The sequence below is a fragment of the Parasteatoda tepidariorum genome, chromosome 6 (assembly GCF_982258835.1).
Source record: "Parasteatoda tepidariorum strain Cologne lab strain chromosome 6, Ptep-v5.0, whole genome shotgun sequence".
Classification (NCBI taxonomy): Eukaryota; Metazoa; Arthropoda; class Arachnida; order Araneae; family Theridiidae; genus Parasteatoda; species Parasteatoda tepidariorum.
In genome coordinates this window covers 86,822,170-86,835,909 of record NC_141760.1, presented here as the reverse complement: position 1 = coordinate 86,835,909, position 13,740 = coordinate 86,822,170, and the positions used below count along the sequence as shown (strand labels likewise).

The 13,740-nt window shown below is 30.9% G+C and overlaps 1 protein-coding gene across 1 annotated transcript in view; it reads right to left on the bottom strand.

Moving 5' to 3' along the window:
- Positions 1 to 294: 294 nt before the first annotated feature.
- Positions 295 to 13,740, bottom strand: part of LOC107446210 (uncharacterized) — a 92,180-nt gene continuing 78,734 nt past the window's right edge. Inside the window, exons 9-13 of the mRNA XM_043040418.3 lie at positions 11,175 to 11,264; positions 8,395 to 8,500; positions 6,396 to 6,548; positions 4,160 to 4,347; positions 295 to 975 (exon numbers count right to left, since the gene is read on the bottom strand). Of these exons, the coding sequence (XP_042896352.2) occupies positions 850 to 975; positions 4,160 to 4,347; positions 6,396 to 6,548; positions 8,395 to 8,500; positions 11,175 to 11,264 (663 nt within the window). The 3' untranslated portion in view covers positions 295 to 849. The remainder of the gene's footprint in view (positions 976 to 4,159; positions 4,348 to 6,395; positions 6,549 to 8,394; positions 8,501 to 11,174; positions 11,265 to 13,740) is intronic.

The following is a 13,740-nucleotide window of genomic DNA, read 5'->3' as shown; positions in this document are numbered from 1 at the left end:
AAAATATGAATTGCTCAATTTTAGTAACATTTTATTTACATGTTAGACAATAAATATTTTCAATTTTACCTATTTGCTTTTTATGCACCATTTACAATACTGACATCTGTAAACACAACTTTATCTGTTAAAAAAATAATATCATTGCAGAGATGTCTACTTGCACGAAGATTGTTCTGAAATGAATTGTGAAACATTAGTTCAATTATGAATTAGTTTGTTTTTTTTTCCATGCGCAATCATATAAGTATTTATCTCGTATTGTCAACAATTGTTTTCAATAAAAAAAAAAAATTAAACATTAAACGAAATTGTCAAACCGAACTTAACTGCTGTTTTGAAAACTTAACTCCGTAGTTAGAAATCATAGAAAAAGAACAATCTGTATAAGTTTCCATCTCTGTAAATTTATAACTATTCTGCATGTTTAAAAAATATCTAACCTGGTTGTCAGCTTTTTCATTTCAACAACAACAACAATCAAATCTTACTTATAAGTTTTTAAATTATCACATTATTCTTTACACAAAACACGGTTTCTCAAGACAATACAATATACAAAAAAACAATAATTATTGAGATAAAAACTACATTAAAAATCAACTCTGACATATAATAAGGCAACTTTTTGCATCCAATATCAAAAAGTACTACACTTTTAGGCATGATTCATGCTCGGCAGTAAATGAATCTCATGCCATGCTACGAAATGCATGTTGGAACAAAATATTTTACTTCAAAGTAAAATGCAGAGAATACAACTGTGAATTTCATTTTTGGAAGACTCTTTATGGCAGACAATTTTTCAATCATTTCGTTGTAAAAGATGACGAAAATATTTAGTTTTTATCACACCAATTTTGATTCATAGATTGATATCAAAAACATGAGAACTATACCAGCCAAAATTCCCAAGTTTTTGACAAGTAACATTTTTATCTTTGATCCACCATGGTGCTCACGCAAGTCTGGAAGCTAAAAGATGAAGAAAAAAAATTGTTTATAATATGTAAAAATTTGAAAAGAATTTATTTTGGACATTTTAAAAACAAATACATTTACTATGTTTAAAAAAGGCGAATGAACAAATGAATGCATTGATTAAGCATTTAAAAAGAACACTTATTCATCTTCAGCAATGGATGATGAATGTCTCAAATTTGCTTGTATGATAAAAATTACAGTATTCACAAATAATTCAAGTGTAGTATTTGCAAAATTTATTTCCATTTTCCAATTCAAGACCATTTTTATGCTAAGATAATCTCAAATATTTTATTTTATATTATTTTATAACCGTCTTTAAAAGCCGACCTACTTTTTTGCTACTACTAATGTTCAACTACGAAGCCTTGTAATTTTGAACCCAATCCAGAATACAAGGCAACTCCTGGATTGGGAGAAATTTGCGTTCGTGGAGGACTTATTGATGAACTAACCCGCATTTGAGTTACATGGAGAGGAAAACCACGAACGCCTCATGCGGTTAGCCTGAAGGCTAACCGCATGACGAATCTATCCTATGATCTATCTACCACCGAGGATATTTTACGTCAGCACTGTGGTCGATGCAAGCTGGATGCGAAATTCGTATCGACCAGCCATCGATGGGATTCGAACCCGGTTCACCTCATTTGAAGGCGAACGCTCTATCCCCTCACCCATTACAGATCTTATCTCAAAGATTATTATCATCCCAAGATTATCTCACTTTTTAACCAAAAAACTTATATATTTTATTACTATTACAGATATTGAAGCGTATGAAGTGAGCCAGGTAAAACCAACCATAAGGCCAGGATAACTAACGTTTCGTGGGTGAGTTTTTAAATCTGGACACAACTCAAAATGTGTGCTTATGAAAGTGGGTACAGTAAAAAATTAACATTTCCAGTTTTCAACCAATTTAAACAACTATACGAGAAATTACGTGCTAACTTAAACACGGATAAATAAAAATTAAACACTGAAACTTACTTAAACACTGAAAAATAATGATTAAGAGGGATATTCCCGGACTACAGGGTCAGGATGGCTAAAACTTTTCCGGATTCAGAACTTTAAACAAGTGAGTTTTAAAACTCTAAATTCCTTACTATCTTTACTATAAATTTATAGTACCCATAGCAACTATGTAAAAACAAAACCTTTAAAGTTAAAACTTTAAAAAAAAAATTCAAAAAATAGTCAATTTAATAAGTGAATTATGAAAATGGACGATATCTCATTACGAATTTATTTGGATTCTTGAGTTTATTCTTTAAAAAAAAAAAATTTTATCAGAAAATAAATTTGAAAAATGGAATAAAATTCCATTGTGTGTATCCATTTTCTCAAACGTGCATTTCGAGCTGCGTTCATTCCTGTAAACACGCATTTTGAGTTTTGTCATTTTCATAAAGTTTAAAGATTATATTAGCACCAAACGGGAGGAAGGGTTTAATATTTAAACGGACTTAAACACGCATTTAGTGCTGTGTCCATTTTCGTTAACTAGTATTTCGAACTGTATCCAGATTTAAAAACTAACTGACGGTTTGCTCCTGACAGTTGGTTCAAGTAAAAATTTTGACTATAGCCGGAGAATGAAAAACTAGTCTAGCGGATTAGTAAAGTTTTGACTTATGACTGCTTTACTTAACGTAAAACAATAAAAAATCAATTTTATTTTCTTCAAAAACCTATTAATTTGTATCAATCTGGCAAGAAAAATTTGCACATTAGATGACAAAAAATTGTTGATAACGTGTGCAATTACGCTATTGATTTAAAAGAAAAACTTGTATAAATTTATTTACTTATTTATTTTTTCATATTATTTAATATAAAAAAAATCCCGTCTCTTAAATAATTTAATATAGAGTAATAGCAACACATGGATGAACTAAACTATTCTTACACTGACGGACTAAGTTTAATCGCTGGACAAAGTTCAATTTGACGGACAAAGTTCAATCACCGCTCAGAGATGATTCCACTTCCATGTAGTTTGAATGCAAGTGAATTTGATAACATTAAAGAAGTCGTTCACAAAAGCAATATTGCTTCAATACTTGGTGTCTTGTCTCATGAGCTAGATTCAAAACTACAAGTATAAATGCAAGTGAATTTGATAGCATTAAAGAAGTCTTTCACAAAAGCAATATTGCTTCAATACTTGGTGTCTTGTCTCATGAGCTAGATTCAAAACTACAAGTATGAATGTAAGTGAATTTGATAACATTAAAGAAGTCCTTCACAAAAGCAATATTGCCGCAATACTCGGTGTCTTGTCTCATGAGCTAGATTCAAAACTACAAGTATGAATGTAAGTGAATTTGATAACATTAAAGAAGTCCTTCACAAAAGCAATATTGCCGCAATACTCGGTGTCTTGTCTCATGAGCTAGATTCAAAACTACAAGTATGAATGTAAGTGAATTTGATAACATTAAAGAAGTCCTTCACAAAAGCAATATTGCCGCAATACTCGGTGTCTTGTCTCATGAGCTAGATTCAAAACTACAAATATGAATGTAAGTGAATTTGATAACATTAAAGAAGTCCTTCACAAAAGCAATATTGCCGCAATACTTGGTGTCTTGTCTCATGAGCTAGATTCAAAACTACAAATATGAATGCAAGTGAATTTGATAACATTAAAGAAGTCCTTCACAAAAGCAATATTGCCGCAATACTCGGTGTCTTGTCTCATGAGCTAGATTCAAAACTACAAGTATGAATGTAAGTGAATTTGATAACATTAAAGAAGTCCTTCACAAAAGCAATATTGCCGCAATACTTGGTGTCTTGTCTCATGAGCTAGATTCAAAACTACAAGTATGAATGCAAGTGAATTTGATAACATTAAAGAAGTCCTCCACAAAAGCAATATTGCTTCAATTCAATACTCGGTATCTTGTCTCGTGAGCTAGATTCAAAACTATAAGGATACTGAAGTGAATGTTACTAATCCATTGGTATTTTAAAAGAGAGAAGTGATAAAGTGGAAAAAGATAAGTAAAACAATTAAAAAACAAAACTTGAGACTTCCTTCAAATATTTTTTTTGTCTATTGCAATAGATAAATTTTAATATGAAAATACATAAAAAATATTTACGTCGATTGTATAATTAACTGATAGTTTTAAAAATAAGATTGAATTAAATTATGCCTTACCATTTCACCAAGAGCAACGTATAAAAATGTGCCTGCTGTTACTACCATAACCCATTTCCGGGCATCTTCATTATCGCCAATTAAAATGCCTATGTAAAGTCCAGCAAAGCAGGTTAAACTACTCAAGAAGTTGATCCATAAAGCTTTTGAAAACGATAGACCAGTTGATAACAGAACAACGAAGTCACCTGTAATAAAAATTAGTAATTTTGAAGATATGTTCAAAATCTTCTTCGACAGTAATTTTTAATATACGCTTAAAATACTGCATAGAATTGTACATTTATACACTGTCAAAAATCCCGGGTCAAATTACAGTAACAAGAACTACCCAAGGTGGCTGTACTTTTTACCTAAATTTCATTTTTTCCTGTCACACTTTCACATACTACGGAACAAAAATAAATCTGACTTACCGTCATTTTTACAGTAATATGTACTGTAAAATCACTGAATTGCTCCAATTAAATAAATATTACAGTAAAAATTACGGTATAATATTTTACGGTAAAAATGGATTTTTCGGATGATGCACCCAAAGTGCCTACTTTTAACCGTAATTTTTTACATTGTACTATGCTTAAATTTATTGTCTGTCAGTATAAATCAATTATAATACCTTTGACTTAATTTGAAATTAGACTAAAACATTTAAATCAATGTCTTTTAGTTTATCAGATTTACAATGTGTAAAGATTCAAAAAAAAAAAAAAACAGGAAGAGAAAACGGAACTTTTATATTACCTAATAACTTTTAGTCGCATATATTCCCGAGTTAACATTCAGTCTAATGGTTTAAGGGGTATCATAACAAAACTATTTAATTCGTACAGATGATATTATACAGCGATTCTTTCAAAGCGTGGATGGTTGTAGGCTAGTTTTTGGCATAAAACTTACCTTAAAAATTGAAACGAAAGATAATATTCTACGGAGTTTAATTGCGTGATCTGGGAGGCTGACTCTAATCAACAACATTGCTCGACATTGTTTAAAATTTTTCTCCAAAAAAAAGAAGAAAAGAAACGCATTATTTTAATGTCCTAGCTCAATTGATCCACAGTGTCTTTTTTTTTTCGCAACATGTGATTGCGTGCATATTGGGATACTCTTTATTTTAGAGGATATGCGATTAAATACATCGTATACTTCTTAAGAACCTTACCTTGAATGAATGTTGAGTAACTATAACGTAAAAGGAAAATTGTCTAGGACTAGGACAAGAAATAAAGACATTAAAATTGAAATTTCATTTACGCTTAAAAATAATCCATGCATATTCTTTAATTTCATCAATTCCAATATAGACAGGAATACAAATTTATATTTTTCCAATTTCAGTGAAACCTAAAACCTAAGCTTAAACCAAAATAAAATTTCAATTTCAAATGTCATGAATCTAACAATGTCATAAATCCAGTCTAATAATAAAATACAGTAAAAGAAAAACAAAAGAGCTCAGCAAAATATAAACTTAAAATGAACATCATTAAAAAGTTGAAAACACGTGGCTTCATTATTTTAAGGTTTTGATCAAAAATTTTCCTTATTTATAACTGCGTTGAAAAACGTGGCTAGCATTTATAATGGTTTGAAAATGTCAGTCACGTTTTAAACTAATTCGACTACGAAATTTCATACTTTAATAAGCATTTCAAACAGACTGATTAAATAAAGAAACTGACTCCTAATGAACTCTGGATATGTTGAGCAATAAATTAAACGACTTACTTTCTTAATAAACTTTCTTTCTTTTTTAATTTGCAGTTGAAACAACTTTCAAAAATAGTTCCAGGGATATCAAAGAGAAAAATAATAATAAAAAAGAATTAAAAAAAATACTACCAAGAACAATAATAAAATAAAAAGAGCAATCTTCCGAAACTCAACTCTTTGAAAATTACAAATATTTTTCAAAAATTTTGCGGTTATCAGGATTCTTCGTATTTTTTGAAAAAGGTCCTGTTTCTGTGAAATTGAGAAAAAGTAAACTCATCTTGCGAATTAATGAAAATAAGAAAAATAAGAGACCTGAAAATTTAAATTTTCAGTTATTATCCAGTGGCCGATAGACTCTTAAGACTTATAGACTCTCCCGAGGGGAAGAGAATTCATTTCGACCAGCCAGCACTGAGATTCGAACTCGGGTTACCTCATTGAGAGGCGAACGCTCTATCCCCTGAGCCAACACGGCTCAACGCTTAAATCAATCTTATAAATATTATTTAAATCTTACCAAACTCATGGGGAAGTTCGTGAAATAGTACAGCTATTGCAGTGGAAAGCCCACCTCTAACTCCAGTAGAAAATGCAGCTCCAATGGCTAAACCATCACCAAAGTTGTGTATAGAGTCCCCTATAGTCACTACTATAGCAAAGGATGTTAAACCTAGTGAAAATAAAAACTACAGTCATTTGCTTGATATGCCTATACCACAAACAATACATAACAATAGTACATTAAAATGAATAATTTATGCATAATAATTCATAACGAAATCTCTTATTGCATTATTAAATAACCATTGTACAGTACAGAACCCGTTATCCGGAAATCAGAAAACCGGAAAACCAAACGAAATTCGATAAATTTTCTCGCCATTTAAAAAAAAAAAATTTTTTTTTTTTCCTCACAAGATTTTACGATTTTTCTTTCTTTTTTTAAAGATGTTTACCTTACCATCATTTTGGAAATAATCATTAGTGTATTACTTCATCGTTTTTTCTTAGTTTTAAGATTATTTCCAATTTTTTTTTTTTTTTTAAAGTTGGGTTTAACAATAAATAAAACGGCTTTTTGTAGCGATTCAGAAAACCGGAAAAATCAGTTATCCGGAATAGCGATTGTCCCGACCTTTCCGGATAATCGGTTCCCTACTGCATTATAAATTAACCATCTTATTAACTATATTATATTGTACTATAAATAAACTATCTTATTGTATTATAAATTGTAAAGTTCTTATTGTATTTTAATTATTTTATATTCGCTGCGTCAGATAAATTCAATGCGTATAAAAAGTATAAATTTGGTGACGTGTGGTCCACGTCGCCAAATTTATACTTTTATACTAATACCACGTGCTTTTTTTCTTCTTTTTTTTTTCAATTCCTACAATTAGTCCACAATCTCCCAATATTTATTAATAGGTCTTGTTCACATTTTTAATCGGTAATAAAACACTTTATATTTATTCGTCCACTCAAGTTCAAATACATTTTTTTAACTTGTAGTTTATGACACTTGATGTTAATTACAGTTTTTTTAAATATTAATTCATTAATTAAATTTAATTAATTAATTTTAGTTTTATATGGTATTAAAAAAAAGGTAATTTTTTAATAAAAAGTAACTAAAACAAAAATTTTCTTAACTAAAATAAAAATTGACTTTTAATTTTTCCTTATATACACCGAAGAGACATTACATTATGATTACCCTGCTAATAACATGTAGGACCACCTTTAGCCCTCAAAACTGCTAGCACCCGCCGTGGCATTGATTCCACAAGGTGCTGATAGGTAGTCTGAGGTATCTGGTACCAAGCGCTCACCAACTGGTCCAGCAATTCCTGCACATTGTGAGGGGGTAGCGTGGCAGCACGAATTTGGTTTTCCAAGTAGGACCACGAATGCTCTATTGGATTAAGGTCAGGTGAATTTGGGGGCCAAGCCATGACTTGAAAGTCACTGGAATGTTCTTCGACGATTCGACCCTTATGACATGGTGCATTATCCTGTTGGTAAACACCATGCCCCGCAGGAAAAATCTTTGCCATGAATGGGTGAACCTGGTCTGCAACTATGTTCAAGTAGCTTACAGACGTCAGGGATTGTTCTATGGGGATTATGGGTCCTAATGTCCCCCATGAAAACATTGTTCCTGGGCGAGAAACCATGAAAACCTGGGCGAGCCCATTGTTATAGATGGAGGGTGGTCATAATGTAATGGCTCTTCGGTGTATATAACTTGTTTCGTTTAGTAACTTTTCTTTCCGATTAAAGCAAATAGAAAATAATAGTTTCATTGAAATACTTTTTAGTTTGCAATTTGGGTTTAACTTCATTGAACATAATTCAATCAAAATACTTTACATTAATAACAAATTAAATACGAAAACAGAAATTTTATTTTCTTATGATATTAAACTACTCAAAAGTTTTCTCATAATCCTTCAATAAAAGCAAGCTTCAAATTCTCTTGTCATACCTGAAAATTTCTAATTACAACTTACCTAAAAATATGGGCTTGTTTACCATCAAATTAGGAGGTTTCTTCATGGCTTCAACTTCTACAATTTCTGTATCAAGAGAAGAGTTGGACTGGTCTCTGGAAACAGCCTGAAAAATTCAAAAAACTTAAAATGTTTTGTTATTTGCTTTGAACATGCATCGAATTCAAGGAAACTGAGAATCTGGTCTTCACCAAATTCGGAAACTGTGAATAGTTTGGTGAAGGGTCTTCACCAAACTGCACAATAAAAAAAATTCCGGATCGAATTCCAGTATAAAGTACCGGCACTTTGAAAGCATAATCCATAAAATCCATTATAAAGTAAAATCCATTTTTATTGTAAAATACGTTTTGACCATAAAATATTTTACTGCAATTTTTACAGTAATATTTAATTATTTATTTGCGGTAATTATTAGAATAAAAATTACAGTACACCAAATATTTTGTTCTGTAACATATTCCGGTACCAAATATTTTGTTCTGTAACATATTCTGTACATTTCACGTTAAAAAGTACCGGCACCCTGAGTGCCAGTACTTTTTAGTGTAATTTGATGCAGAAATTTCTTCAGAGAGCAGAAATGAAATTTATAGGTGTGTGTGCAAATATTGATGAAAATGTTTTTATTAGTTGAGGTATCGTGTTTGCCGTTGTCGGGTATCTCCAAAAAAAATAAGTGTTATATTTTTAACTATCAGTAATATTCTGTTTTATATTATTTCTGACGAATTGCTGGTGAGAAAAGGGGAGTGAAACATATCAAACCAGTTTTATTGTTCGATCTAACTTAAATGTGGTTTTTATTATTACCAGGGGTCTGTCCAGACATTTTGTGGAAGATTATTGTAAAATTGTGAAAAAATTACTCGCAATTTGTGAATATAAAATAAACGTTAAGTCACATTCTTTCAACCAGGGTCTTGCTTTTGTGAATTTGTGCAAATAGGGTCCTGTTATTGCAAAAAAACTTTTTCAAGGAGTTTTTAAATTGTAAAGACATACAAGATTATGATCAACACTGTAAAATTATAATTAAAGAAATTAAATTTTAAAAAAATAAACAGCAATTGCTGCTACTAAATTAGAGATGCAACATACAAATATTTGGTATTTAGCCTATACTGATAAAACCAGAATATTCATTTCGGACAAATAAAGGAAGAAGTGTCTGACAAAGACAAAACTTCGTTTACATTTGTCTTTCTTTACCCCGCCCTTCCCAGGAAGGGTTTATTCGATTAACAAAACAATAATGAAGATAAATTTGTGAAGGGTCCGATTAAAAGATAAATTATTTTGTGAAGGGTCCGTTTTTAAGTTAAAATATTTTGTGAATGGCCCGTTTTTATGAAAAGATATTTTGTGAAGGGTCCGTTAACGGACCCAAATTTCTTCTAAACAGACCCCTGATTACAGAACACTCTGATAACGTTTTAGAGCCTAAAATTCAATGAATATATATATATATATATATATATATATAGAGAGAGAGAGAGAGAGAGAGAGATGTATAGATATAGTCAAATATACAGATTTTCCATGATGTTATAACTAATATTAGTAGCAAAATTGATATATTGCTACTCATTTTCAAATTTATCATTAATGTTTATAAATATTCTGAACACAGTGACACATAAATAACTCAAAAACATACATAAATAAACTTATCAGTTGTATTACAACGCAGAGGTTCTCAGTCTTCTTTAGTTATAGAGTACCTTTGAAATTAAAAATTAGACACGAAACATTAAATTTTATGTCGTTAAATACTGAGTTTAATAAATTGAATAACAAAATAGCATTATGTTCTAGGGATTTTTCGCCTCTTGAGCTTGTGGACATTATATTTCACCATTTTCAAAAAATTATTTTTGAACGAAAATTTCCCATTGCAACAACAAAACATACATCAAAAAAAGATGAAAATAAATTAAGGTAAGTATTGAAGATCTATAATTTCTTATTTTATTTTTTAAGTAAAAAATACCGGCAGTCAAGTTGACTAGACTTTTTACCATAAAATCCATTTTTACCTGCAGGAAAAAAATCTGACACATACCGTTATGTAAATGTGTCGTAGCGTAATGTAAATATGATACACCATAACGATTTCAAGGTAAAATAAATTTTACGGCTGTTGCACCCAAAGTGCCGGTACTTTATGCCGTTATTTGATCCGGAATATTTTACAGTGTATGGACAGTGGTCCTAGTTTGTTTTGACAATTACCGGATGCGAAACTGACACATTAAAAGCTGGCCGTCTACTTACACAGTCAGTGTTACGCCGAAACGGTGATACAAAATTTATACATGATTTTTTATTGCACATCAGGGGCGAAAAAAAATAATTCTTATTTTTACACAAAAAATTATTTTTAATTGAAAAATGCAATTTCAAATAACCCTTCCTATTCTAAATGTTCTTGGAAATGTACGATGTATTAAGTGCTATGTGGAGCACAGTTTGAGAAAATCTGTTATGTACGAGTTAAGTACTTAGCTAAATTGAAAATATTCTGCTAATATTTCTTGCTTTCATGTTGTAACTTTAATTATTTAAAAAGAGATAGTGGAGGAAATCGAAAAGCTAGCTAAGTTTATAATATGTATCAAAATTAAAGTTTTGTACATGATAGTATGCTTTTAATACTATAAATATTATTACATACTACTGAAACATTTAATAAAAATGTTTTTTTATATTATTTGCGTAAACCATGAAAGAGTGAGGGGAAAAAAATCGAAAATAAAAAGAAATAAATCGATACGAACCAATTGTGTTTCAGATTTCGTCTTGACCGACATCAGAGTAGGAAGTTCATCTGGAAGGTGAGAGTGACTATGACCGTGTCCTTTGTTTTCCTGTAAACAAGGTTATTTTCTCATATTTCAGTATTTCATTGAAAGGTAGAAATACAATTTAGATCAATGAAATATGATAGCCATAAATATTTTTAATCGGTTATAATGGTGATCGCGATAAATATCATTTGTCGATTTAGTATCAAAATAGAAATATTTGTATATATTATAAGCAATAAATATTAGAGTTAGGGCAACAATAAAAAACTTTAAATGTTTATTTTTTCTATATACTTTGCTGTACAGTACTTCCATTTGTTTACATTTCTTGATTTAAATTCCAACATTTGTTTATTTTATTTTATAAGCGGCATTGAACAGTTGACCGAATTCTGAGAACATTAGCATGTTGGGAAAAAGAATTTAAAACATTTCGGAGAGAAAATTATACAGAGAAAAAATTACGAACGATAGATATAGAGCCGTGTAGGCTCAGGGGATAGAGCGTCCGTCTGTCAATGAGATGCCGTAGGTTCGGATCCCAACGGTTTGCAGGAATTCTGCGGCCGACTCGCCCTGATCACAGTAATGACATGCAATATCTTCAATGATAGACGGAGTCCCCTTGCTGCCAGTCTAACCGTGAGAGGTTTTCGTGGATTTCGCCTCCATGCAACGAAATGCGGGTTGGTTCCATCAAAAAGTCCCCCATGAAGGAAAATTTCTCCCAATACTTGATCCGGGAGTTGCCTTGTATTCTGGATTGGGTTCAAAATTACAAGGCTCTGGGTTCAACATATTAGTAGTCGTAAATCCAAGAATTGGGTCGGCTGCTCAACGACGGTTATAAAAATAAAATTAAAATTGATCTACGAAAATGGTCAACGAAATTTAAAACAAATGTGCAAAGTATTTTTTCCAGTTGCAAATATTCGGTATATGACAGTATATTTAAACTCCAATAAAGTATAATCTATAATCAAGTTCGTTTCACACAATTTGGAGTTCACACAGTTCGGAGTTTCTAGCGTGATAAAAATGACAAGAAGTCTTCCACGAACGCTAAATTGTCCCAATGCATGATCGAGGAGCTCCCTCCCTTGTTTTCTGGATTGGGTTTAAAATTACAAGGCTTCGGAGTTGATCATTAGAAGTCGTAAATCCAAACAAATTGCGTCGGCTGTTAAACGACGGTTATAAAATAATATAAAATATCATCTTTGAGATAAACTTGGCATAAAAATGGTCTTAAATTGGAAAAAAATGTTTTATGAAAATCAATCTTCTGGTCTGCGTTCATAATTACAAGGCTATGGAGCTGAACAATAACAGTCGTAAACTCAGAATTGAGTCGGCTGTTCAACGCTTGCTGCGAAATGAAATGAAACGATAGATATACAAATTTATATTCAAAATTCATATTCAACCTCAAATATTCAACATAAAATAACTAAACAATTTTACGACACCTTGACTTTGTGGAAAACTCTTTGACGGTAATCGTGACAATTTTGACAATAATCCTTAACACAAATATCAAGGATGCTTTTATAATGTCTTTTGTTTATTTCAACAATTTTACTAGTGCATATATCAACACATCACGACAAATAAACAGTTTATTGACAATGAAATTTTTCAATTAAGATGCTTTTGCTGAGGCAACTTCATGCCTATTCTCATACAATCGTCGGTCACGATTTCTTCAAGGTACTGAGTAACAGTGACAGAGAAATAAGCAGATACTGACTTCTTAACAACCAATGATCGTGACAAAAATATGCGTGAGAAAGGGCAAAAGTTATTGGTTATTTATGCATTAAAGGAGACTCCATACGCAAGGTCAAGTAAATTGTAAAACACAGAATATATTTTTAAAAAAAGAATTGCCTTTGTTTTTATAAAAATGAAGGTTTTGTTGCAAAAAATTGAATAGCTCCATTTCTGAATAATGAGAGTTATAGTCTTCTGAGACTCAAGATTGAGTGGATGAGAAATCACCTATTTAACTCATTCGCTTGAAACGCATATCTTTTTTAAAGATCATACACAGAGAAATAAAGTAAGGTCACAACAACCAGAATATTGTCAAATTTACCGCATTTCTGGCTCCATGGGAAACATCTAGGTATTTTTTACCGAAGCGCTTTGGTAATTATTTTAGTAAAACTAGCAATAAAATATGGCCTTATAGTGTGTGATAAAATTTGGTAAATGAGGTAAAATTAGGTAATTTTGGAGCATGGCATAAAAACATTTTATTCGGTTAAATTTATTTTACAGTTCTGTAGTTTTTACAAAATAGGTGGTAATAAATTTGGAAACCACAATTTCCGGTAAACTATTAACATATGAACGGAAAAATTCACATATGAATGCTTTAAATACAGTAGATTTTGGTTTCAGAAATGTCACTACCATAGAGTACAGTAATTTTGCCAGGTTATCAGAAGTTAGGTTATTAGATTAAAATAAAAATTTTCTTCCAATGTTAATTAAAAACATTTAATAATAATTTATTTTCAATAAAGAATTA